A 26,705-nucleotide genomic window follows, 5' to 3' on the forward strand; every position below is an offset into this window, starting at 1 on the left:
GTAGGAAGGAGATGAGCGCACTTTCATATTTGGGGTCAAGGTGAGCCCCAATCTTCGTGGTCTTGGAGGCATCGTGGAGGCTGAGGCCGACCTCCTTTATTTCCTTGGACTTGGCGAAGGCATGGGGAGGCTCCAGCTCTAGGATCTCCATGTCATCGATGGGCAACGTCTTGGCTTCGGTGACCACACTGTCCATCTGGATGGAGAGGTCGGTGGCTTCGGCGAGGGTGAGACTCTCTGTCTCACAAGCGTAAGTGATGGAGAGGTTGGCCCGTAGGGCCAGAACTCCTATAGGTGAAGGCATCTTTAGCACCAGATACGCATAGTGCATACAGCCATGAACTTGGCTAGAGCTGGCTGACCAAGTATGGCGTGGTAGGCGGTGTTGAAATCAGCGACGTAGAAGTTGATGTGCTCGATGCGGTAGTTGCTTGTCGTGCTGAACTGTACTAGTAGGGTGATCTCTCCAAGCAGTTTGGAGGCCCTGCTAGGTACCACACCCCAAAAAGAGGAGTCGGAGGGTGTGAGATCTTCTAATCCGAGGCCTAGCTCCTTTAGGGCTTCGACGAAGAGGAGATTCAGAGCGCTCCCACCGTCGACGAGCACTTTTCTAAAGAGCACCTTATGGATGGCTGCATCGAGGACGAGGGGGAAATGCCCTATGTAGGGATTGTCTACCCACTAGTCAGCCTTGCTGAAGGTGATGGGGACCTCGGATCATGGGCGATAACAGGGGTTGGCGATGGCGTCCTCCATGGTGACGGCGAGCACCCACCGTGAGGCAAGCTTCTGTTCTCTTCTGCTCTTGGTGGAGGCGAGGCCCCCGAAGATGGTGGCGACCACCTTGTCATGGTCCTAGAAGGCATTATCATTGCCCCTAGGTGCTCGGTGACCTCTGGCTCCTCTGTTGGCGTCGTCGTCCAGCTTTTTGTCCTGGAACTCCTTAGCCAAACTGAGGTAGTTCTTCATCTTGTGCTTGGTGTTCTTATGGAGAGGGCATAGGCCATCGAGGATCTTCTTGTACTGCTCATCGTAGTTGAGCTTGGCGCGAGGTTCATTGACGGCAGCGATGATGTGGTCTGGCCAGCGGCGGTGATTTTGACCAGTCTTGGGTCCTTTTGGCCGTTCACGGCCGCTATCACGATGGTAATTGCGGTCGTCGTGGCAGCGGTCATTGTGGCGGCGGTCATCGGGGCGGTCGTCATAGCGAAATGTTGGGCGATGAGTTCCCGCATCCTCATTGAAGCGCACATCGGCTTCCTCAGCGTCGGTGTACTAGTTGGCGGTTGTGATCATCTCGCCAATCCCTGTGGGTGGCTTGCGGTTGAACTTGGAGCAAAGCTCGTGGTGATGACCTCGTCTTCCATGATGTTTGGAATAGAATTCATCATCTTAGAAAAACATTGGATATAGCTGTGGAGGAGCTCAGATGGCTTCTGGTTGATGCGGTTGAGATCATGCTTGGTTCCCAATCATGTACACGTAGCCATATAATTATCGATGAAGACTTTTTTCAGCTCTTCCTAGGATCTGATGGAGTCCGGGGTGAGGCTAGTAAACCAGTTCATGATGGTTGGCGCGAGCATGACGGGAAGATAGTTTGCCATGACACTGGTGTCTCCTGAGGTAGTGCGAACAGTAGTGGTGTAAGCCTATAACCACTGTGTTGGATTCATCCTCCCCTCGTAGGGCTCGACCCTAGTGATTTTGAAACCATGAGGCCACTGAAGTGTTCAGAGCGCCCTTGTGAATGCTAGGGGGCCCTTGGGGTTATCGGCGCCATCATCTTCAGCGTTGCCGCTGGCGATTGGCTCGAGGGCTAAGTCCGGGTTGCCGTACTCCTGGCGGCGGCATACTTCGTCTTCATGGCGACCGAAGCGGCATTCGTCGATACGTTGTTGTGCATCTCAAAGATTGTTGAGGTGCACCCGGATGTCCTGGTCGACCTCCTGGTCATATTGGTGTTGATGTTCGGCGTGGTTGCCCCTAGCTCCGCCCTAGAGGGGTTGCCCGTCATTGTGGTGCTGGTCGGTGAAGCGACTTTAGCAGCGATCGGTTCTTGTGGCGACTGATCGGTGAATCAAAGTGGTGGAGTATGAAGGTCTCTAATCCTAGTGAATCTCATTGACCTAGCAGTGCGCCGCTTTAAGCATGGCAGTGACCTTGACGAGCTCGGGCATCAATGGGAGGCAGGCAGGCTGGTTGGTGGCCACTGCCAGATTGGCACTTGGAGTCTTGAAGACATTGTGTCCGTCAACACGGAGAAACTCTTCATCGAGGTTGCGCAGGAGTGGTCGTCCTTGCGAGTCGAGCTGCTGCTCGACCATCGCAAGGGCATTTTCATTTGCTCAGCATTGTGCACGGTTGATGTTTTGGTTCTCACGAGCATCGCATTCCTCCTCGGTCTCACCGTTCTGAGGGGGGCTGTCGATGCTGACGTTGAAGATCGCACCACCCCAAAAAGGAGGGAGAGGAAGTTGCTTGGTGAAGGTTTTGGTGAGGGTCTCCGTAGAGCCTTAGAACTTGGAGTCTAGATTCTCCTTCGGGATGGTCTGGAGTGACGCTCCAGAGCGTCGGCTAACGTGGAGCATGTTGATGGCTGGCGGAGGCTGGTCGGCGATCTGGTTGGCGAGAGGATGGATGTCTCCCACTTGGTCGGTGAATTTGCCCCTTAGGGCATCTTGGAAGGTGGCGGCGATGTTGGTGAGCTAGAAGGGTAGAGCTGCAACTCCTAGTGTTTTTCGAGCAGCCTTCGATAGATTTGGATCGGAGGGTGGTCGATGCTAAACCAAAGTGTCCAGAGCTGATTTAGTGATGGTGAGGTAATCAACGAGCTTTAGACCGACCCGATCGATGGATTTGATTAGATCGTCATTTTTGATCTGCCTCCTCTGGTAGTGAGGAAGCGGGTGATGAGTTGCTGATGAAGGCGACCTCGGAGGTGGTTCTGAGATCGGATCTACAGTCATAGGTGCAGGGATGATCGGCACAGAATTGATCTGCACTGGCTCGAGGAGCTCTCCAACTCTGTTAGCATTGATGATCCAGGAGATCGATCTGACCGTGAAGATCTGGCCAGGCTATGGGAGGGACGAAGAGCCTATGGAAAAAGCCATCTTGTTCGATAGGGAAATAGCATGCAAGCCCCTACCTGGCATGCCAACTGTTGATAGAATATCATCGACAGTCCTTCGAGGGGTATCCCACGAAGGTAGATTGATCGGCAGAGGAGTGTGAGATCAAGAACAAGAAGGCAACAAAGACATATGAGTTAGACAGGTTTGGGCCATTAGTATGACGTAATACCATACTCCTATGGTCTGTTGGTTTGTATTGGCTATCGTATGATATTGCGTGAGTTTGGAGGGGGTCCCTGCCCGCCTTATATAGTCTGGGGAGTAGGGTTACAAGTCGGTTAGATCTAAGAGATAACCAAAAAGTAATAACTGATTATAGGAATCTTAGAATCATACATATCCTAACAGATCTCGTAGTATCTTTAGAATATCTTCTAGATGTCTTGCGGGAGGTGCCGAGCAGAGTCGTGCCCCACAAGGCTTCATCTTGTGGGCTGGTCCGCCCCTAGGGGCATAGCCCATGTGGTTTGCCATGGGTATCCGGAGTCATGCCCCCCACATCACGTCTACCGCAATCTCAACTCTTCCAGAGGTTTTGTTGAAGACACGGTAGTCATGCTCATTTGATCTATAACCAAGAAGAAAACATTCATCAACTTTAGGTGCAAACTTAGAGATTTTGGGTTTCTTGTTAATTATGAAACACTTGCACCCAAACACTCTAAAGTAAGACACCTTAGGCTTGTTACCGATTAGAAGCTCATATGAAGTTTTCTTCAACTTCTTGTGTAGGTAGAGGTGGTTGATGACATGGCAAGCGGTGTTGACGGTGTCACACCAAAAGATGTTCAGCGTCTTGTACTCATCTAGCATTGTCCTTGCCATGTCAATGAGTATATGGTTCTTCCTCTCCACTACACCATTTTGTTGAGGGGTGTATGGAGTTGAAAACTCATGCTTGATGCCCTCTTTATCAAGAAACTCCTCAACTAGAGTATTCTTGAATTCGGTACCATTGTGGCTTCTCACTTTCTTGATGGGAAGACCGAACTCCTTTTGAGCTCTTCTAACAAATATCTTCACCTTCTCTTGAACCTGGCACTTGTCATGCAAGAAAAATACCTAAGTGAAACAGGAATAGTCATCATCAATAATAAGACCATATTTGTTACCCCCGATACTTAGGTAGGCGACCGGTCCAAAGAGATCCATATGTATTAGCTCCAATGGTTGCTTGATGGTCATGATGCTCTTTGGTGGGTGAGGTGCTCCAACTTGCTTTTTGGCTTGACAAGCGCTACAAATCCTATCTTTCTCAAAGTGAACATTTGTTAGTCTAAGAATGTGTTCATCTTTTAGAAGTTTGGCCAAGTTCCTCATCCCAACATGTGCTAGTCGGCGATGCCAAAGTGAAAGTTCTAGTTTGGTTTTGGTGAGTTGATGAAGCCCTAAGTGCTAACCTAGTTCATCTAAGTGATCATGAGATAGGTAGCATTATTCCAAGTGGTGAAGCAATGGTGAAGATCATGATGATGGTGATGCCATGGTGATGATCAAGTGCTTGGACTTTGAAAAGAAGAAAGAGAAAAACAAAAAGCTCAAGACAAAGGTGAAACTTGATAGGAGCTTTTTCATTTTGGTGATCGAGACACTTAGTGAGTGTGATCATATTTAGGATCAATAGCTGTACTATTAAGAGGGGTGAAACTCGTATCGAAATGCGGTTATCAAAGTGCCACTAGATGCTCTAACTCATTGCATATGCATTTATGATCTAGTGGAAAGCCAACACCCTTGAAAATGTTTGTGAAAATATGCTAACACACATGCACAAGGTGATACACTTGGTGGTTGGCACATTTGATCAAGGGTGGTGAAGTTTGGGGTCAAAAGGAGGAGTTTTGTATTGACCGGACTCTGCCTTGGGCAGTGATCGGACTCTGACCCCGTGTCCGGTCAGTAGCGCGCAGTGAAGGCCGCCCTTGGTCCTTTAATCGGACGCTGAGAAGAAAGAGGACCGGACACGTAGGAGGTGCGTCTGGTCAGGTGATGACATACGCTGATGAAAGCATCTGAATAGGCCAGTAAGGACCGGACTCTGGTCCGCGCCTGATCGCCTATGATCGGACGCGTCCGATCAAGAAAATGCGACTCTAGATGCTCTCTAGAAGTGACCGAACTCCACGTTATTGGACCGTCCGATCATTCCATTGGTGCGTCCGGTCACTGAGTGTTGGTGCACAGGCACGTGAGGACCTGACATGAGCGTGGTGCATTTGGTCAGCTTGCCTATGCGTCCGGTCACAACTTAAGTGCACTGATGACCGTTGAGATCGGACGATCAACATTTAAAGCCAGGGACACGTGGTGAAAATCTAAGGACCGGATGCTGGGGTCCTACGTTCGGTCAATCTGACCGGCGCGTCTGGTTAGCCTGAATTTTAGAGGACTGTGGAGCCAATGGCTCTATTTCGTTGGGGGCTCTATTTAAGGAGTGTGGCCAGCTCTAGCTCGTAGCTTGGCCATTTGCATTGACATAGCAACCTTGTGAGCTTAGCCAAAGCCCTCCCACTCATCTCCATCATTGATTTATCATCTTTGTGAGATTGGGAGAGAATCCAAGTGCATTGCTTGAGTGATTCGCTTGTTACTCTTGGTGGTTGAAGCCACCTAGATGGCTTGGAGCAGCGAGGATCGTCGAGTGGAGGTTGGTGATTGTCTCCGGCTCCAATCGTGGTGATTGTGAGGGGTTCTTGACCTTTCCCCAGTAGAGAGCCAAAAGGTACTCTAGTGGATTGCTCGTGGCTTGTGTGATCCTCATCTTGTGTTGGTTGTGTGGCATCCTATTAAGGGTTTGGCATATGATGCCAATTAGCGCGTGAACCTCCAAGTGAGTGAATCGCCACAATGAGGACTAGCTTGACGGCAAGCAAGTGAACCTCGGTAAAAAATCATTGTGTCATCATTTGATTCCAAGGTGATTGGTCTTTATTGGTATTCATTCTTGTGATTGATTGGTTCATTCCTCAACTCGGTGGTATAACCATCTTGCTCTCTCTCTTTATATTACCGCAAACTAGTTGTCAAGATCTTTAGTATAGCTAGTCGTGAGAGCTTGTTAGTTTGGTTAGTGTGGCTCTTTAGTTAGCCTTTGAGAGCACACTAACTTAGTGTAGTGATATAGCCATTGTGTGGATAGAGACTATAGAAACTAGAATTGCGGTAAGTAACTTGCATTTTTAGTAGGCTAGCGCAACACTCACTTTGCCTCATATTTGTCTAACCGGTTTGCTAAGTGTTGTTCTAGAAAATTTTAATAGGCTATTCACCCCCCCTCTAGCCATTAGGACCTTTCACAAAGCCAACTAGGACCTTTCATGCTAGATTTTGCTACTAAATAAGTCTCAAGCTTAGCTTTACTTTTGTTGAAATCAACTAAGTAAAGCTTGTTCTTTAATTGACCCATAAAGACAATAGAGGAATCCTCCCTTCTAAAGACTTCCACACCCTTATCCAAAAAGAGACAATTATAGCCCATCTCACACAATTGAGAAACGGACAACAAATTGTAACTCAATGAATCAATATGTAATACATTTGTAATTGAATGCTAAAGGGTTATAGTAACTTTACTGAGACCAATCACATCCCCCTTTGAATTGTCTCCAAAGACAATATTTTCATTTGAGTGCGTCATCAGGGAATATGATGAGAACATACTCCTTTCTCCGGTCATATGATTTGTACATCCACTATCAAGCACCCAACTTGATCCACCGGAGGAGTATGCCTACAAAACAAGTTTACTTGCTAGATTTAGATCCCCAATTTGACTTGGGGCCTTGCATGTTAGTCACAAGAATCTTAGCAACCCAAATAGAAGTATTCCTATATATGTTGGTTTCCTTTCCAACATATTTTGCAACCACTTTCCCACTGCTGTTGTTCCTCAAAACAAAGCATGATGTCAAGCTTTGTCGAGGTGCATAAGTCTTCGGTTGATAGGCATACTTATTCTTGGTGGCCCACACTGATTCCTTAGGCTTTTGGAAAACCTATTTCTCCTGGTACACCTTCTTCTTGGGCTTAGTTTGATCAGAAATAGAATTGGTAGCCTTCCCATTTTTACGGGGCACGGCATTGCCGCTTGGGGACGTTGTGCTGTCGCGGTCTGTGCAGGCTAATCTGTACCAATTTTGCCCTTCCTTTCAAACTGCACACACTCATAGCCATTCACTATCGTTCTTCCATTTGTCTTGGCTCCTTTTGTGTGTCCAAGCCCATGCATGATTGAGGGATGCCTTTCTTGCTTGAATTGTGGCCCTTTTGATTCATCATTCTTCTTATCATTGGATTGGATCTTATCTATCCACCCTTTTCCAATGACTTCATTGAGCCTAGCAATTTCCTTTCTCATAACCTCCATGTGTTGCAAGGTTAGTGGAATAGGCATTCAAATCAAGATTAAAACATTTTCCACAACCTTGACTAGTGGAGGGAGTAGAGGTTTCCTTTGCCTTAGGGAGATGTGAGTTGCTATCCCAAAGAATGCCATATTGCATCTCAAGTTCTTTGTGCTTTTCATCCAAGTCACAATACTTTTTCTTGAGAGCTTTATTTGCTTTTTTGTAATAGCATGGTCCTCTTGCTCTTTGCCCAAAGCCTTGCGCAAGGATTCCATCTCACTTCCCTCTAATGCAAGAGCTTCTTTGCTAGCAATGTAGAGATCCTCTTATTGGATAAGAGTCTCTTCTCTAGATTCTAGCTCAGCTTGGACACTCTCTAAATCCTCCATTAGCTTAGTGATGAATAATTTGGTCTTTCCATCTAAATTTTTAGTTATCATGTTTATTTCTTCATCACTAGATTAATCATCACTAGAGCTATCACTAATATCACTACTAGAGATATCACTAGGAGGTGGAGGAGATTTGGCCTTTGATTTGGATTTTACCTTCTCACCCTTTGCCATGAGACAAATGTGAGGGGAGTAGTAGTCATCATTGTACATGTCGTTGAAGAGACTTGGTGTAGGGGATGACTTGTGAATAGCAATAGTTGCAACCTTCTCATCCTCTTCACTTGTGCTCTCTTTAGTTGAGTCCCATTCATGCCTAGTGTGAGCCTCTCCCATGTACTTCTTGCTCTTTTTACGGTCGGCCTTCTCCTCTTTCTTGTCCTTCTTGTATTTGTTGTCCTCGATCTCATATGGACACTAGGCAATGAAGTGATCGGTGCTTCCACAATTGTAGCATGTCCTCTTTTTCTTGGTCAGAAAGCTTTTCTTCACTACCTTGTAGCCTTGCTTCTTTAGCCCCTTGTGATACCTCTTCATAAAGAGAGCAACATCATCAACTTTCTCATGTTGATCATCATCATTTTCACTTTCACTTGAAGATGATGTGGTCTCTACTCTTTCTTGAACTTGCTTGCTTGCTTTGGGCTTGCTAGTTGAAGCTTGTTGGTTGATCTTGGACTTGCTTTGTAGAGCCTTGCTTGCTTGATTTGTTGGCCTTGAGAGCTACATCTTTGATCTTGATGCCTTCTAACTTTGCTTGCAATTCTCCAAGTTTATTCCTCTCATTTGCTTCTTTTTTTTGCATGTCAAAGGTCAAGATCCTCCCAAGTACATCATTTGGTGTGAAGTACTAAAACTTCTTCTTGTCTCTAATTAGAGTGACTACGGTCTCATTTCTATATGAATAAGCTTCCAACATAATCTTGACAACTTTGTGGTCATCTAGCTCATCACAACCATAGCCTCTAATCTTGCCCACCATCGTCATCAACCTATCAAACATCTCTTGTGGCCCCTCTCCATCTAAGATTACAAACTGGTTGAGCTTTGACATCAACAAGCCAATTCTTGCCTTTCTCACTTTGTCAACCCCTTCATGTGCTAGGTGCAAAGTGTCCCATATTTGCTTAGCAACATCAACTCCTGTCACTCTATTATACTCATCACCATCCAAGGCACTAAGCAACACACTTGTGGCTTGACCATTGAGCTGAATGATTCTCATCTCTTCTAGTGTTGGGTTCTTGAGATCAACTAGTGGCTCAAAACCATTGCAAACAATCTCCCAAATGCTGGAGTGAAGACCTATAAGATAGGATCTCATCAAGTGCTTCCACTTGGTAAAGTTAGTCCCATTGAAATGAGGTAACTTGCCCTCGGGCACATTAATGAAAGACCTCCGATCATGGTTAGTCATAGGAATAGAAGAATAGTTAAAGGATACAGCGGTATATTTGTTGTTGTCGGCCTTGCCCTTTCCTTTCTTCTCCTTCTTGTTCCCCTTCGACACTTGGTATGACTCATCATCATCTCTATCTTCGGAACTGCTTGATATGCTTGACGATGCACTTATTGCCTTCTCTTCTTCTTCCTTCTTCTTCCTAGCTTCTCTTCTTTTTCTTCTTGCTTCTCTCTTGAGCCTTCTTTCTTCTTTCCTTTGCTTCTTCTCCTCTAACCGCTGCTTCTTCTTCTCTCTTGCTTCTCTTTTTAGCTTTCTTTCTTCTTTCCTTCTTCTTCTCTCATTCTTATTGAGAGCTCCTTCGTCATCGGTAGCCTCAAGATGTGGTAGCATGGTGTTGCTTGCTGTCGATGCGCTCAGCTCGCTGCTGTCTATGTCAACATCCACCCGCTTCACGCCACTAGTTCCTCCTCCAAGCTCCATACCTCACGCGGTGAAGCGTATATGAGGTAACCTGCTCTGATACCACTTGTAGGATCTATAGTTGGCCTAGGGGGTGAATAGGCCTATCAAAATAAAGACTCAAACTTTTATCAAATTCACCCAGCGGCATTGCCGCTCTAGAGGGTGGGACTGCCGCTCTAGAGGGCGGCACTACCGAACTACGGCACTGCCGAACCAGAACAGCGGCACTGCTGCACCTGTAGACAACTTCGAATTACAGTTCAAAATCCGTGAATGAAAACTTAGATCGGAGAAATTTCCTAGCTTATTACAGGTATGACAATCACAGATCAAGAGCTAGAAGTGGTAGGAACACCACACATAAGTAGATCGGCTAGAAACCCTAGTAATCACCTCAACCACAATATGTCATGCAAGTAATGTAAATCAAGCACAAGTAACACAATAATTTATCATGTGGTTTGGCTCGCCACCAAGGCTTGCCTACCTCCACGTTGTTGAGGTTAGCCACTAAGGCTTAGGGCTTTTCAATCCTTCCTCGTTCTCAAGTCAAGAGACTTAACTCTTGAGATGAGGGATGAGTTTACTAGCTTCAAGAGATGGTTACAAACTTTCTAGGGCTGCCACACAAGTTGGCAAGCTCCACAGATGATGCTCTAGCCTGCTAGGAGCCAAGCTCCAAGAGTAACAAACACAACCGTCGGCCAAAACGTGAACTAAGTGCTCTTTAGAGTTAGAGAATCAATAGAGTTGCTCTCTAATCGAGTTTTGTACCCTTTTCGCTCAAGGATTGATGGGGAAATCAATGGATTTGCTTGGGGGCTTGAGGTCAACAATGGAGAGAGAGAGAGAGAGCTCCTGCTCTGTTTTGGACGTGCTGAAGTGAGGAAGAAGAGGCAGAGAGCCGTTGGGGAGGAAGGGGAAATGTATATATACCTCCCAGCCCCCAACGGTCACCGCACAAAAGGGGTCGGGCGAGACAGAGCCTGTGGCCTCGAGGTCAGGCGAGATGGAGCCCGCACCCAAGGGGTTGGGCGAGACGGAGCCCGTGGCCTCAAGGTCGGGCGAGACAGAGCCCACGGCCTCGAGGTTGGGCGAGACGAAGCTCGCAGCCTTGGGGTCGAGCGAGACCTTTTAATACATCTCGAGCCATCTGGGGAAGTCAGCATGGACGCTAACTTCCTTGTACCGCGACTCAAGTGCGGCAATGCCGCATCACGCAAGACAGCAAGGGTAATAGTGAAGTGTAGACTGTCTTGGCTGTGAATCTAAGGATGCATGTTGTTGTTTGAGCACTTGGTAGCACATATTAGCTTAAGGATTGCGTTCCCTTTATAGTACGGCTTTTCTTATACTCAAATTCAAAATATAAAAGAATTTAAACCTCCTTTGAATTTGAAGCCATCTACATTTGTAATTGGGGGCTCCTCCATTTCGTGTAGCATACTCGAATATAAATTTCTTGCTTGTCATCTCGATAAATCTCATTAGTTCTCTAATTGCATGGTCATTATCACCAAAACCTACAATTAGAGCTTGATTGCACTTTCAACTAATAATCATAATTTTAATCACAAAAATCATAGGACGGGTTACAGCAGCATACCCAGCGGCACCAGAGCCGACGCTAGTTGACATAGCGGTTGTTGATGTAGTCGTCCTGCTCGATGCTGTGCATATGAGTTGCAGTGCTGATCACCATGCAAGCTATTGTCACCGGGAAGTAGAGGAAGTTGCGGATCGATCGAGCAGTCGCGTGGAAGACGCTCCCCAAAAACCTGATTATCGATCTTCACCCGAGCAGATGAACTCACGAACGGCGCCGATTTCGGAGGCCTACTCTCTCTATTCCTGTGGGCACAGGAACCAGGACGAGAATGACATATAGCAGCGCAACAGTAGCAAATTGGTGTTCTTGCTATGTGTTCTCAACTCTCGCGAATAAGAGAAGGGGTGCCCCTTTTATACAGCAACAAAGGAAGACGAAAATGAAGAGACGAGCGCATGAAAAGGTAATGTCCATCATGGCAGAATCCTTTACCAGTAACTCATGAAACTAACAAATCAATTGTCAGTTACTAGTAACGGAAACCATTATCACATAATGGTCATTATGCACATAAAACTCATCAAACCGTAAGTTACACTGCATAAAGCACCCAACAAATTACACATAGCATTAACTTTAATCTTAGAATTTCCTTTGATTTAATTGCTAAATAAATTAGACAAAACCAATTAAACCCAACAATTAGGAATAGGAAAACATAAAAGGAAAAAAGACCCAGAGATTTTATATTTCGATTAGGATAGGATCCAAGGAATCGAATCTACTTGGATTTGGATTAGGATTAGGATTCCTATACAGGTTACCTAAAAGCTCGACATACCGGAGAGATCTATTTATCCTAATAACTATCTAGGGTCATATAAGTCTAGACGGAAGAAACTCTCGACTACCGGTAGTTAGGGGGAGGTGGGCGAAAAAAATGGATGGACAAAAAAAATAGTCGAAAATTTTGACTTTTTATTATTAAATATAGATAAAAAAAACAAGAGATTTTTTGCTAGATTTAAAGTTGAACTCTACAGCATACAAAATCCACATTGGCCTTGCACAAGTTGCGGATTCAAGCCAGCAATAATCCCCTTTTCATATCAAATTCAACTCCCGAATAGAAATTTTGAAGGTTTTTCTTTAATTTGTTCATTAATTAAACATGTTTTTGTTATTTGTGTGGGTGGGAATTTGTGTGGTGCGTGTAGATAGACCTTGACTCATGATCAATCAACGGGCATAACAGACACTAACCAGGCAGTTCATGTGTAGTTCACACAAAACAAAATTCCAAGAAACACCTTGAGGCGTTGTTTTCGTGTTCTAAACAACACCAGAAATTCCAATGTTTCTCTATACAATTAGACCAATTTCTATGAGATTCCAGTACGATTCCTATAAAATTCATGTATAACTTGTGTAAAATTCCTATATTTTAAACAGGCCCTGATTGACAAAACTAGAGGAGAAAGAGACTAAACCAGCCGATAATTTTGGTATGTGAATGCCAAGGGCGACTGGGCATAATCAAACGCATGGACAATCACGTTAACAAACTTGCCCTCTAAACCCAATAGTTTGGTTGGTTACTTCGCTTTATTTTTAATTGATTGATTTATATCTTCTACAATTTATAAGGGCCCATACTTATTTCTGCAAAGTTTAAGAACTGTAACATGCAGTTGAAATTTTTGTGATGCAAAGCTATAAGACTACTCGGCACAACATAGTAAGGACCCCGAATACTTTAACCATGAGAAGAATAAAAGATACCCAAAATAGACCCGAGCAAAAGTTTAGGCAGGCCAGGTCTGCAAAAATCTGACTAGTTTATTTTGGGCCTAGAATATGTGCCCCAGGCCTTCCTAGGCTCCTAGTGGGCAGGTTGAGGCATTACATTCTCGAACGGGGCATGGGCTTGGGTGGGCCATCTTGAATTTTCAGCATAAGAACGAATGAAAATAATGTTTGGGGCCAAGAACAGGTCGAGAAAAAAATTTCTAGGCAACAATACCTCTGTCCAAGCTCTGCTAGTCAGGTGAACGGGCTAGCTTGCCGAGCCAGGCCGAGTAGCCTGAGTTCTCTTAGGTCTACCCTTCAATCCCTCTAAGATCATGGTAGTAGTAGCTAGCATTGTCTAATGAGCACATGGGACACAATGCCATCCAAGACGTGGTGCTAAAATTCACGGCGAGTAAGCTTTCAAAAAAAAAATATTAGCACAACCAAGGGATCCTTGGGTTCCACCTAGGTGTCTAGCAATTCATCGTCCTTCCTCCTTCTTTGATGCCAGGAACGTTCCACACGTCATCTACTTCTACATTTTTTCCTTCTTCCCATGTGCACTTCATGTACTCATCATCCACTACAGTGTTAGGTGGGTGGGGGTTTGGGTTCTAGGTTTGGTGCTCGATGATTGTCAAGGTCAAGGTAGATCTCTCCAATGATGGATGACTAGGATTGCAGCTGGCTAGAAGGGGGTAGGGGTCGAAACCATTTGAGTGATAAGAGTATATCTAATGAGAGGAATAGGAAGTGGGGTAAGTTTAAGCTCGTTTAGGGTAGGATAGTGTTAGAGGCGAAAAAGGATGACACATGGAGTTGTGAGGTGACACTCATTGCGGACTACAGGTGAAAGTGGTGGCCATATCTAGACAAGAGATCACAATGTTATGGAGCCATTGGTGACTAGGTAGGAGGTGGTCTATCGGTTGTGGGGATGATAATCAGGACATGTGTCAATGAGCAGATAAAGAATGAGATGGGTCTGGGTGGCAAAAAAAAAGTGCCTACCTAAGTGGAAGTTTGGAACATAAATAGCCTTTGCATAAGTGGGCTAGGAGTAGCGGCAAGGAGACGGATGGTGGTGATGATTTATGTAAGTATGTGATCATAAGAAGCGTTTTTATGTTTTGGACAAGCAAATAATCAAGAATAAATTGATTTATGGGAGTATGCGAGGATTGTGGGACTATATACTTTGTTGGAGCGTTGCTGTTTGGTTGCCTATTAGCTAGATCGGGACTGCAAGGTAGGGGAAGGGGATGGCATTGGAAGTGCATGCACATGAGAGGGAGGAAAATAATCGTAATTTCAACCGAAGATAGATTGTATGGTTGAAAATTTCAAGTGACATAGTTGAGTTGTAGAAGCATTACTGCAGTTAGTGGATAAAGTTATAAACTATAGATTGATATTCTAGATTTCCTGTTCAGTATGCAACCTTTTCAGATCCAACCCATCGCCCCGCGGTGTAATCATTTGCAATGGGACCATAGAAATCTCGAGATAATTCAATCTGGTGGGGGTTCCAAGACAGGGCACTTCCCTACATGTTCAAATTATTTACATGCTTTGGAGCCACTGCATGGATTTTTTTGCACCTTATAATTTTTAGATCAGCAAAAGGACAAATTACGGCAATCTCTTCCACAATGATTGTATGTACCACACAGGCACACTGTCGGTGTTTGTCTAGATCGGCGCAGCTGCTGCCTGATTTGGGCAACCACTACTTTGCAATCACCAATTGACCATCAATCGTAGCCCCTCCTGCTGCGACCTGTGATTGGCCCATGAAAGAGATCAGCAATGTCCATCACGTCTACTAAGCTCGTCACATGCAGCGACTAGCGAGTGCTCGCCATGTCTAGCTAGTTCGAGAGAGGTGTCAGAGCATATTTGATGTTTAATTATTGGTTAATTTACTTCTGAGTCTCTGTAGTAGGGTCAGGTCAGGGAGAATCTGGGCGAGTTAGTGATGGACAGTAATGATGCTGTTTGATGCCATGATCTCCCTTTTGCTGAAAAGAAATTCCAAAGTACTAATGTGATTATTCCGATGAAGATTATGAACGAGATGATAATCATGCATGCATCTTGCTTCAGAAGTTTATTAGAGCCTTAGAGGTCCCAGCTGACTTTCTGAGGTTGGGCGGGCCCTTGGATCCTCCGGTTTAGCATGCTCCTCCCCTTTTTTTTCTCGAATACGTAAAAGGTTTAGGCATCTTTATATTAAGATTGAGAAAATAGTAAAAGTTACAACAACGCACCACGAACATGGCACACTAGGGTGAGGTGTTAGTGTTATATAATCGGCTCTATTCTCTCTAGCATAAGGAGATCATGAGCTATTACTCGCTAATCATACTATGTAACCACCGTCGGCGATTAGACACACTGGCGTGCGCGGCGCCTTGGACGCTCTCTTTGTGGGACCGGGAAGAGCTATCGCATTGCCTCAGCATGTCAGGGGTTGACCTGGTCGATGAAGATACTGTCGCAGGCGTCCTTGGACGTCGTCGAAGGCCTCATCTGCCAGTCGAGGTAGCCCATCCGCTTCATCACCAGCACCTGTCCCCGCTTAGAAGTCGGGACATGCGAAAGCGGCTGAGCGGCAATCCTCCTGCTGTGAGTCGGTAACTTTGGTTGTGTCTCCACATCTGGCTAAGGCAGTAGTAGCAACGACACCTTACGCAGGATCTTTGCGGTGAACCGCTTTAACCTCTTAGCGACGAAGCTCCCGCGTTTAGCTGGCCCGGGAGGTGTGGTCATGTCCGCGACGGGGGGCGGGGAGTGGCACTGGGGCTTTGTGGGCGCGCCTCATCACCCATGACAGTGGGTTGTCCCCCTCTCGGCGGCAGGGTTGGGGTGGCCGTGTCCTCGCCCAGTGGTATGTTGTTGGAGCAAGCCTCGGCCTCCACGGCGTGTCGCGCCCGTGGTGGTGTGATTGGTGGTTGCCCCTGTGCCAGCGACAGCGTAGGTGGGTCCGTCGTCCAAGCCTTCGTCGGAGATCAAGTGTCCACTAGCGATGCTTCCTCCTCCTGAGGAGCAGTCGTCATGGCGGGCAGACACCTAGGCGCTGGTGCTTCTGGTGGCCGGCTCACGATAAGTGAGGCGGCGAACTCCTCTAGCTTTGGGTCGATCCACTCGTGAGGTCCCATGTTCTCGCACAGCTCCAGCACCAGCGGGTCTGGGTTGTGGAGGCAGTGTGCAACAACAGAGGTAGTAGCGTTGTCGACGGAGGCGACGGGTGCCTCCATGCTGGTGTCGCTCGCCGGCTTCTGCCGGCGCCCCCGCGGCTCCGACCGAGCTTGGCGGACCGCCCTGGGGCGTGTGTTGGTGGGCCGGTGGCTCATCCCCACGAGCAGCGCCACCCTTCGCCCTCATCGTCGCAGCAGACCTGGTCCGCTTGCAGTCCCTAACAAGGTAGCCGAAGCCATGGCAGCGCAAACAATGCCATGGGAACCTGCAAGTCGCTATCCTGTGAGAGTAGGAGAGGCAGTTGAAACATCTGTCGCGAAGCTCTGCGGGGATCCTCCGGGCCTGCGGGAGCTGCTCTGGGCGAGGCTCAACCGAGGAGGCCGCACGTCGCATCTCTGGCCGGGGGAGGATCTCCCGTCACCCATCAACGTTGGGAGCAGAGACCCGTCCGCGCTGGCCGAGGTGTTGGCGGGCCGGGACGCGGCCCTCCACTAGCCGAGCAGGTATGCCGCGCACTAGCTGTGGACGCGGACGTCTATGACTCCGACGGCTTCATCCATGTCCTTGATGTCCCGTGTCTGCTCCGCCATGGCCCGGAACCACAATAGAGCGAATTTGGGCGTGCGGCGGAGACACACTATTTAATCCGGGCTTTCTAGGGTTTTGTTATCGACCCCTGTAGGTCTGAGTTATTTAATCAGGGCCTTCAGGCAGTAACAGGACTAGACGAGTAACAAGTACACGGGATACTGTACTGAAGAATCCCTTACTACAGTCGTTGTACAAGCATGATCGGCGACGTGCCGTCCTGCAATATGATCGAGGTGGCAAACAACTCTGCTGCCCATGCCCATCAGCCCATGTTTCAAACGAGAGGCCGATGAGAGATACTGTAATATATATCCCACCATGAGGCCCGGCCCAGTTCATCGGCTCCCACGACAGTCCCACTTCGGCCATCCAGACACACGTCTCCTCCATTTCTGAGGTCTTCTTTCTGCACCCAAAGCTGCCTCCCCATTCTTTTCTCTTCTCTTCTGTCGTCCATCTGAGTCCTGAGTAGGTGAGTGCACTTTGTAAATTTGCATTGCACTGAATATTTGGAGGAGGCTACACGTATGCTAAATGAGGCTCTGGGATCGGTGTTGCTAAATGCTAATCTTTTTGCAGAAATTGTTGGTATGATTTCTGTTTACTTGGTTGGTTAGGAGCAAGTTAAAGTAGTAGCAAGCCTGTTGGTTCACTAAGGAAATAGTACTGAGGATTTTGTTTTTCAGATTCCCTTGGTAGTTTTATTGTGATGAGATTCAGTTCAGCGTGGAACATTACGTGTGGTCTGATGATCTTTCAGTACTAGTGTCAATCATTTCATTGATTGTCTAGCCGCTTCGATAAAGTTAGCTTGATAACCGTGTCTTCTGTCTGGTTCCTCTTTCTGGTAAACCCGAGGTGATCGATTGGCGCAACGCCTGTTCTTGGTTATCTTCTTCCTAATTCATTTATGTAACCAACGTCATGCACAAATGCAGATGGAGGGGACCGTGTTCACACCCTCCCTTGAGGGCATGAAGCATGTCAAGTCGGAGAGTGGCTTGATCCTGACCAAGCCGTTTCTCCAAGTATGCAAGCAAATCCTTCCAGTGCTAGGTAAACGAGAGATGTTTTTCATGGAGCTCATCACCAATGAGCATTAATTACTTTGATGTGGTTAGATAAATGGCGGTCTGATTCTTGGATCATTATTGCAGAGAAATTTGGGTCAGCCATGTCGATCGTCAAGACAGACATTGGAGGCAATATCACGGTAAGGCGAATCCGTTCACGTTGCAAGTTTCATATATATGCGTCTGATTGGCTGCTACTGCAGTTTATGATGCCACATTCTTGATCTCGTGCAGAGGCTGGAGACAAAATATGCGTCTGATCCTACAAAGTATGAGCAGTTGCACAGCATGGTGAAAGTAGAAGTCAGCGGCTCAGCGCCAAGACAGCCAAAAGCTCTAGCAGCTGTACCAATGGCCTTCTCTGGCTGACAAGGTAACCCCCCAAAATTTGCCTATTTCAGCATGTTTTCGGAGATTGTATTTAATTTCAGTGTTTCATTCATCAGCACATATCAGTATTGAACTGTTTTCTGCATTTGTTTGTCAATAGAGTCATGGACTTTTTGGTCGCTCTGTTCCAGTACAGCATCCAGAATGGTAGATGCCACAAGCTTGCAGTGACGCTTACAGCAAAACACTGAAGAAATGGCATGGCTGGTTGGCGACTTCGAGCTTTTCGGTACTACTCCTTATCTAACTTCTAAGCTCCGGATGAAGTTATCATACCTTCTCACAACCTACCAACTCTCCAGTAACTACTACTGATGATGTAACGTGGATGTTAATTTTGTTTTAACACCTGAAAACTTCAGTAAATACTGGTTGTACCATTAGCCGAGAGGTACTTCTTTACAATCTAATGCCACATAATCTCAGGTTGCCATAAAGCTTGCCCCAGACAGGAAGAAGTTCATGGAGATCATCAGTGGTTCAGGCGACATTAACGCTGATATTGAGAAGTTCTGCGCAACATTCTCCCCTTTGCTGGAAGAAAACCACAAGTTTCTGGTAAGTTCAGCCTAAATTACTGTACATTTTGTGTAATCAACCCAACATTTTCTGAAGGTGTAGTTTTCTGATATACACCTGTGTCTACTTGCAGGCCTGTGTGGGTATGGACGATCTCAAGGCATCCTGATCGTTTATCATTCATGTTCTGTGCCAGGCTTACACAGAAACAAACACCTGTCGAGAATTTGTATCCTGGGTTCTGTGTGTCAAGTGTAACATCTGTTATACACTCCTTGTTATCCATAAAATCTGTTCACCTCTGTTTTGTGTTTGCATTAGATCGCCTGGTTGTTTTATTATAGCCTATATATATGTTTGTCCGTACTACCGATGTAACATATATTCAGCCCAACAATGTATTTGATTTTTTCTCTTCTTCCATGTTATATTTTCATTTGTTCCATTCATGAAAATATGGTTCTACTAATAATTCAATTATCTCATGAGTTTTAAAACGCACTATGATATTTTTTCAATCTTTTATTGTTTCATGTTATGTTTATTTTTTTCAGTTGTGAAATTTTATTGTTTTAGTTTACGTGTATATATTTTGTTTCTGGTGTCCACATTTTTTGCTCTAATTAATTTATCAAATGCAAACACAACGTTTTGGGATGATAACATTTCTCCATAATTTTTTAATAATAATTGTTGTGCTATCCACAATATTTTGTTCCAAGCGTATAATTTTCTGTTCCTCTAATTTGCATGATTTTGTTCTAGGTATTCAAACATTTTGTTCCTCTGTATATATTTTTTGTTACAATCACCATCTCCTCAATGTGATCACCTCCATCAATAATGTTGGATCCTTCATATAAAACTTGAAGTTTGATCCATGCATAGAAAACTTCTTTACACCAAGTAAAATGTTAGTAGCTTGTGCATCAACATCTAGGCATTTCTCTTGCTCTTTCGTTGGATTGAGCTCATCCAAGGTATGAGAAAAGCCTATATCTATGATCCACCATATTTTTGGATTAATAGCACGGAAATGAATAGACATACAAGCTTTCCACCGTGTAAAACACGTGTGCCATAAAAATGTGTCTCACAAGTATACTCTAACCCACTAGTCGCCATCCTTTCACTCTCATGACGGTGAAGTCCACTCAAATGAGAGAATGAGACTATGATACCACTTGTAGGATCAAGGTGGCTGACTAGAGGGGTGAATAGTTAGTTTCTAAAACTAATTATGATTCCTAGCTGATAAAGATGTGGAATCAAACTATCGGCTGAACAATGACTTCATCCCAAATCCTTATATTACAACCAATCTAATGCTATGTCCAAGTTTGCATCCTAGCAGAGTGACGAGCAATAAGAATATCTCTCTATGAATGTAAATGCTTGAAAGTAAATAAAGAGTACAAAGGATCAAACCGCAGTGGAGGGAGACACATGATGTTTTCTCATGGTTCAGTGATTTGCCAATCACCTACTCCACGTTGAGGCGACATGCGAGTCCTAGGATCATCGCTCCTCCATCAACATCTCCATCTTAACATGTTGAGCTCTTCACCACATTGCCATGCATCTCACATGCAAGTAATTACTCCACCTAATTTGCCACTCAATTATCAAAACCCGTACTAAGATTTTCAGAAGAGGGGGGGGGGGGGGGGGGGGGGGGGGGGGCATGGCCCCGTGCTACCCTGGTGTGGATCTGCAACTGTTGCCTTTTGTATAAATAATAATTATCTATATTTTGTATCCATGGTTGTAATTTAGATATATTTTTGTAAGGCCTTCAAGCTACCATTGTTTCATGACTTAAAGGTTACAAGAATGATAAAAAGGTACATCTTAGACTTTGAATAGAATAAATTAAATGAGAAGACTATACAGCATCACAATCATGCCTACAAAAATAATGTTTTATTGACTTAGTAGTTGCAAATTTGTCTTTGAATTTCAAATCAATAAACATAGCATGATTTAACCAAAAATGATAAATAGTCATAGTTCTCTAAATTTGACCAAATTATCTAAAAACATATTAACATTTACAAGTTCAAATAAATGCTCTATCAAAACATACTTCATGGAAAATTTAGTCAAAAAAATTTGATGTTCTAAGTGTCAATACATTTTCCATAAACATGGCCAAACGGATGGACAGAAGCGGACCATGTGCATATAAAAGTTAAAATGCCAAAATCATGTGAACTCATCATGGTGAAAATTAACAACCACGCATTATTTCCAGCACTGACATCTTTGCCCAAATGCCTATCTTTAGATAGACTCCTCTGCATCCTCCATCCAGTTTCCCATAACCGTCTTCTCCTTAAATAGCCAAAAGAAAGGGACAGGTAGCCTCTTCCTACGCCCATGCATGGTTGAATAATATTAGGAGAAGCTCAAAGGGTTCTTGACCCTCCAAAAAATTAGGCATAAGATAGATCTCCTCTTCTCACCCTCGAAGTAACATTGACCGCAAAGGGACATCCGCTGCGGTCAGTGTAAGTTTCTGAATCATATTTTGGCAATGCCTGAGGCTAGACAATATTGAGCTAGCCTTTACAAAGAAAGAGACTGAGAGGGGAGAAGAATGGCACTAGCGCATTGAGGAAGGTTGAGAACCAGTTAACAAGAATTGCCAGCATTTGGACAATCTTGTTAACAGTGTTTAAGGTTCCCAGCAGAGTAAGTATTCCAATGCAACATTCTGTTCAATTTTATACATACTTTCAGCATCTAATATGAATATGTATAGGCCTTTCTTTTCTTTTCTTTTCTTTTTGGTCAATCATATCGTTTCACTGTATTTTTTGTCGATTGATCCGATCAGCAATTTGCGAGTTCAAGAAGAGTGCGTGCATCCACATTGATATAAGCAAGGTTTAAGAGAAGAAACATGGGCACAAAGATGAAGAAGGGGATCCTGAAGCCATTCCGCTATATCTCAAACATGATGGGTATGCCCAATCACACTATTCATTGACCTTAAACTGATTTTTCATAGCACGGGTGGCATTGACCTCATCATTTCTTTTCATACTGAATTGCGACCACAAGATGGTAAGGAGCCTGAAATGCAAATTGGGTTCCCAACGGATGTAAAACATGTGGCACACATCGGTTGGGATGGTCCTGGCTCCAACAACAACAACAACAATAATGCCGGAGGAGCACCTAGCTGGGTAAGCCGGCAACACTATTTGACATTGGCATAGAAGCAAAGGAAATGTTTAACATATGTGCAGACAATCTTTATGCATGTCTACTTGATTCTAATAATGTCTTCCTTGTCGACCTGAAGACAGTAAGATACTCAACCATAGTAGTTATTCATGTAACAAACAACTTTGGTTGTATGCATTGGTTATTGATGCAAGAAGACAGCACCAATTTTATGTAAAAAAAAAAATCAATTATGATACTGGATATTGTAGCATGACAAAAAAAAAAGTTGGTTTTGACAGATGAAGGATTACCACTCGGCACCGCTTGACTCGTCCTCTTTTAGGAGCGAGAGTGGGGGCACCGCTGCTGCAAATCCCTGGGCTTCACAAGGTTGTTTTCGCCGGTCATACATATAACCTGTTCGTCTTCATCATCCTCTTGATAGATGCAAACCCTCAATTAATCATTTCATTGTGGAAGTTGCATGCATGCTAGCAATGATGTCACATGTCACCTTTTGAAGAAAATACTCAATACAAGAAAGACAATATTTATTAGGAGAAAACAAAGCCTAACTTGACCTGAAATTTGAAGTGATGCATGCAGAATTATGATCATCAGACATTACCTTCCAGAAACATGCTTTGGTTTGTGCACAAAGACATGGACTGAACGCTCATGTGTGCCTGACACTGACAGAGATAGTCATGGATGGAGGAAGCAGCATCGGAGACACCTCCTTCAGGGACACGAAAAGCGAGGCAGGCGGCGCCGACGTCGGCGGGGGCGACTCCCCACCGTCCCCCGGCACGCGCCGGTCGAGACGACACCGCTCCCGGGGCTCCGCCACCTCCTCCATGGACGTCACCGGCGCCGAGGGCGCCGAGGAGAAGAAGAAGGAGAAGGGCAAGAAGGGCACCCGCAAGAACCGCAAGAAGGACAAGTCGGGCGGCGACGACGCCTCGGCCACCTGCCAGGACCTCCCCGCCGTTCCCAAGAAGTCCAACCGCCGGAAAAACAAGAGCAGCTCCGAGGGGAACGGTGGCGCCGCGGCCAAGGACGCCACCACGGCCGCGCCGGAGGAGGGGGCGGCGGCGACGACCCCACCCGCCGTGGACGACGACTAGAGGGTGGTGATAATCCAAGCGGCTGCGGCCTCGTATACGAACTTAATTTTGGAGATGAAATCAAGATGCCGAAAAGTACTTTGAGGCCAATTTCGTAAGATCAAGTGGCGGTCGATCGATATATTATGTATATGGTACTCGGAAGGGCACATGCATGTAGGAGTTCAAGGTCACGAACATGCGTTCTCAGGAGTGGGTGTGCACGCACAAATGCCATTCTTTTCTCTGTTTCTTTCTGTAATATTGATCCGCTTTTTCTGACCTGTTGTTACCTTGTTCAAGATTTCATATATAAAAAGTATACTTTGTGCGAGATATTTCTGACCTGTTGTTATCTCGTATATAAATTATACTTGTCACGTACTAGAATCTTATTAGGAGACACATATTATGTACTATACGTAATAATCTCTATATGGTGGGAACAAATGATGTGTTAGCGTGCAACGTACACTACTGGAGGCGCATGCTTTGCCGAGGGCCTCTAGGCCCAGAAACCCTCGGCAAAGGCTTTGTCGAGGGCTGCCCTCGGCAAAGACCCCTCGGGGAATTTTTTGACGGCGAAGGGGTCTTTGCCGAGGGCCCTTTATCGGGCACTCAGCAAAGCCTTTGCCGAGGGCCAGGACGGCCCTCGGCAAAGAAAAGAAGCCGTCAGGCGCCGACGCCGTTGGCGGTTTCTTTGCCGAGGGCCGACCCTCGGCAAAGAAATGGTTTTTTTGTTTTGAATTTGTTTGCCGAGGGCCGACCCTCGGCAAATAAATTTTTTTATTTTTTTAAAAAAAAATCTTTGCCGAGGGCCGGGGCAAATAATTATTTTTATTTTTTTTAAAAAACCTTTGCCGAGGGCCTCCTCCCTGGCCCTCGGCAAAGAAATTTTCAGGATTTTTTTAAAATTCTTTGCCGAGGGCCGGCCCTCGGCAAAGAAATGGTTTTTTTGAATTTTTTTAACCCTTTGCCGAGGGCCTCCTCCCTAGCCCTCGGCAAAGAAATTTTCAGGATTTTTTAAAAATTCTTTGCCGAGGGTCGGCCCTCGACAAAGAAATGGTTTTTTTGAATTTTTTTAACCCTTTGCCGAGGGCCTGCTCCCTGGCCCTCGGCAAAGAAATGTCAGGATTTTTTTCCAAAAAATCTTTGCCGAGGGCTATTGCTTGGGCCCTCGGCAAAGGACCCTTCTTTGTCGAGGGCCTTGGTCATTGCCCTCGGCAAAGAGGCAGAAATTTAAATTTTGTTTTGTTTTTTGCATTCCATCGACACAAGCATTTCATATATATACATATATATATATCACACAGACCTCACAATATATCACAACCATGATTGTGAACCACAAATCACAATATATTACAACGACAAGTCACATGTTCATCATCATTCACATGTTTATTACGACAAGTTAATGAAATCCAAGCACAAGTCACAACTATAAATCACAAATCACGCTAAAGTCCAACCACATCACCTAGCACGAGTCCTCATCAAGCTAGCCTATGAGACGATGGTGAAGGAAAAGCAGGATCACCCGGTGACGCACTAGCGGGTTGATTGGAACCCGCGGACGGAAGCTGCACAAAGGAGCAGAGATTGCATGTGTGAGTAATCCGGGAAAACAGTTTTGGAACTTAGAGATTGCATCTAGTATTGTAGGAATACAAAAAGATTAGACTCAATTGAAAATTTCGGCAGCACCTCCCCTGCATGGGGAGGTTTCCAAAACCTGCAAGAAAAGACGGCACGAACGCCGACATCCACAACGGCACGAACGCCGACATACATGCAAAGCACAAGCGAAAAGTGAACTTTCATACTTACAGGAGTAGCTGCAGGAGTAGGAGGTGGAGGAGCTAAAAACTGCACAGGTACACCCGATGCTTGCCCAAGACTTTGCATGATCACCATCATCTCCGCTATCTGCTTCTGTGCGGCCTTGAACGCGACCTTCTAGGCCTACAGCTGTGTGGTCAGCTCCACGTTCTGCTCTTGACTTTGCCTTTTTGTTTCTTGCAGCTCGGTCTACAATATTTCACTTCAATGTATCAGTAATGCAAATCTAATTTAGGTGTGTAAATATCTACGTACGATGAGTAAAACAGGAATTACCTAGAGTGCTTGGACCTGCTGCAGTGCTGGAGAAGGCCGTGGACGTATAGACTGGCTGGAGCTCGTGCTCTGCGCTCGGATAGCGTCGAGGGAGGGAACAGTGGTGGAGTCGATGGCGCCGTCTGCAATCCACAGCCGCCCGTGCTTCTTGCCTCCTCCGAGCCTCATGATCGCCTCTACATCAATGGGCTCAGTGCGCACATTGTAATCTTCCCCATAGATCTGCCTTATCGTTGACGTGTACTCTTGGACTTTAGTGTACACGTTTGGGTCGGAGTACACCTGGGGCAGGGCAGCCGGGTCGAAGGAGACAGAGGACGACGCCCTGCCCATGTGGGACATAGCCCACGCAGAGAACTCCGAGACCTCCTCGCCCAGGTGCATAGCCTCCTGCGAGAAAGACGGAAAGATGGTGAGAAATCAAACAGAATTGAGCGTCAAAATAAATGAAAGAAATCACTTACGTATGCTTGTTTGTATCCGGGGAGGCTACGGCTGCCTTGATGGTGACTTGGACCTTGCCTCATCAGACGCTGTTCCCGCTGCCTCTCGTGCGTGTCAACAAAGTCCTGTGATAACCACTTGTCCACGATCATGGCCCAGCACTCGGGATACGATCGGCACCACCAGGGAATCACCTACAAGTCATCGAGTATTTGACATATAAGAAGATGAAATTGAACCTACTTAATATCAAAACGAATCATTATGAATGTTATTCGCCTACCTCAAGGTACTGGTCCCGGGTCAGCGTAATCCGTCTTGCTTGAGGCTTGGGGAGGGACTACCTAAGTATCGACCTGTAGTAGTCTATGTGGGCCTGGATGCGCCCATTGTGGTGCATCTCGGAGATGTACTTCTGTTGACACCGTTTTTTGCACGTGTCAAAATGATCGGAGTGGACTAATCGGCAAGGGGAAAGTTACTGTATACTTGATAGCCGATGAAAGCCAGCTTGTAAAGATGGTTGCCGATAGCTGGTGATGGTCGATGGAGAGGTTGATTTAGACTCAGGCGTTGCCGATGAGGTTGAAGGTGTCATTGTCGATGCCGATGAAGGGAGGCTTGAAGACTACTGCCGATGAAACAGGGAGTATGCCGATGAAGGAAGACTTGAGGACTACTACCGATGAAACAAGGAGTATGCTGATGAAGGAAGACTTGAGGACTACTGCCGATGAAACAGGGGGTATGCCGATGGGAAGGAGGACGGTGAGATTTCCATCGTAATTGAGGCGGACAGGGAAATAGATAGGAGTTGATTTCCTTTTCTATATTTGTTAGAGTATGATTCATGTAAGAGTCACGTGTTTCCTTAGATATGGGCTTGGTGTCCTAGTTGTGTTTGGTTGTGTCTCTTTAGATCAGGGTATAAATATGGAGTGAGAGGCAATGTAATTAGATATATCAATCAATATCAAAACCAATTTTTACTCCTATTTGCATCTACTTAC

At 45.6% G+C, this 26,705-nt stretch overlaps 1 protein-coding gene and 1 pseudogene across 1 annotated transcript; both read left to right on the forward strand.

Annotated features, from left to right (window-relative positions):
• The first annotated feature begins 17,803 nt into the window (after positions 1-17,803).
• LOC136551379 (glycolipid transfer protein 1-like) lies at positions 17,804-19,170 on the forward strand (annotated as a pseudogene).
• A 1,806-nt stretch (positions 19,171-20,976) lies between these two features.
• Positions 20,977-23,467, forward strand: LOC136551380 (CRIB domain-containing protein RIC7-like). Its single transcript, XM_066542939.1, has 5 exons — positions 20,977-21,547; positions 21,693-21,819; positions 21,920-22,044; positions 22,327-22,417; positions 22,727-23,467. The coding sequence occupies exons 2-5, from the start codon at positions 21,759-21,761 to the stop codon at positions 23,152-23,154; spliced, it is 705 nt and encodes a 234-aa protein (XP_066399036.1). The 5' UTR covers positions 20,977-21,547; positions 21,693-21,758; the 3' UTR covers positions 23,155-23,467.
• The last annotated feature ends 3,238 nt before the right edge of the window (positions 23,468-26,705 follow it).

The sequence above is a fragment of the Miscanthus floridulus genome, chromosome 4 (assembly GCF_019320115.1).
Source record: "Miscanthus floridulus cultivar M001 chromosome 4, ASM1932011v1, whole genome shotgun sequence".
NCBI lineage: Eukaryota > Viridiplantae > Streptophyta > Magnoliopsida > Poales > Poaceae > Miscanthus > Miscanthus floridulus.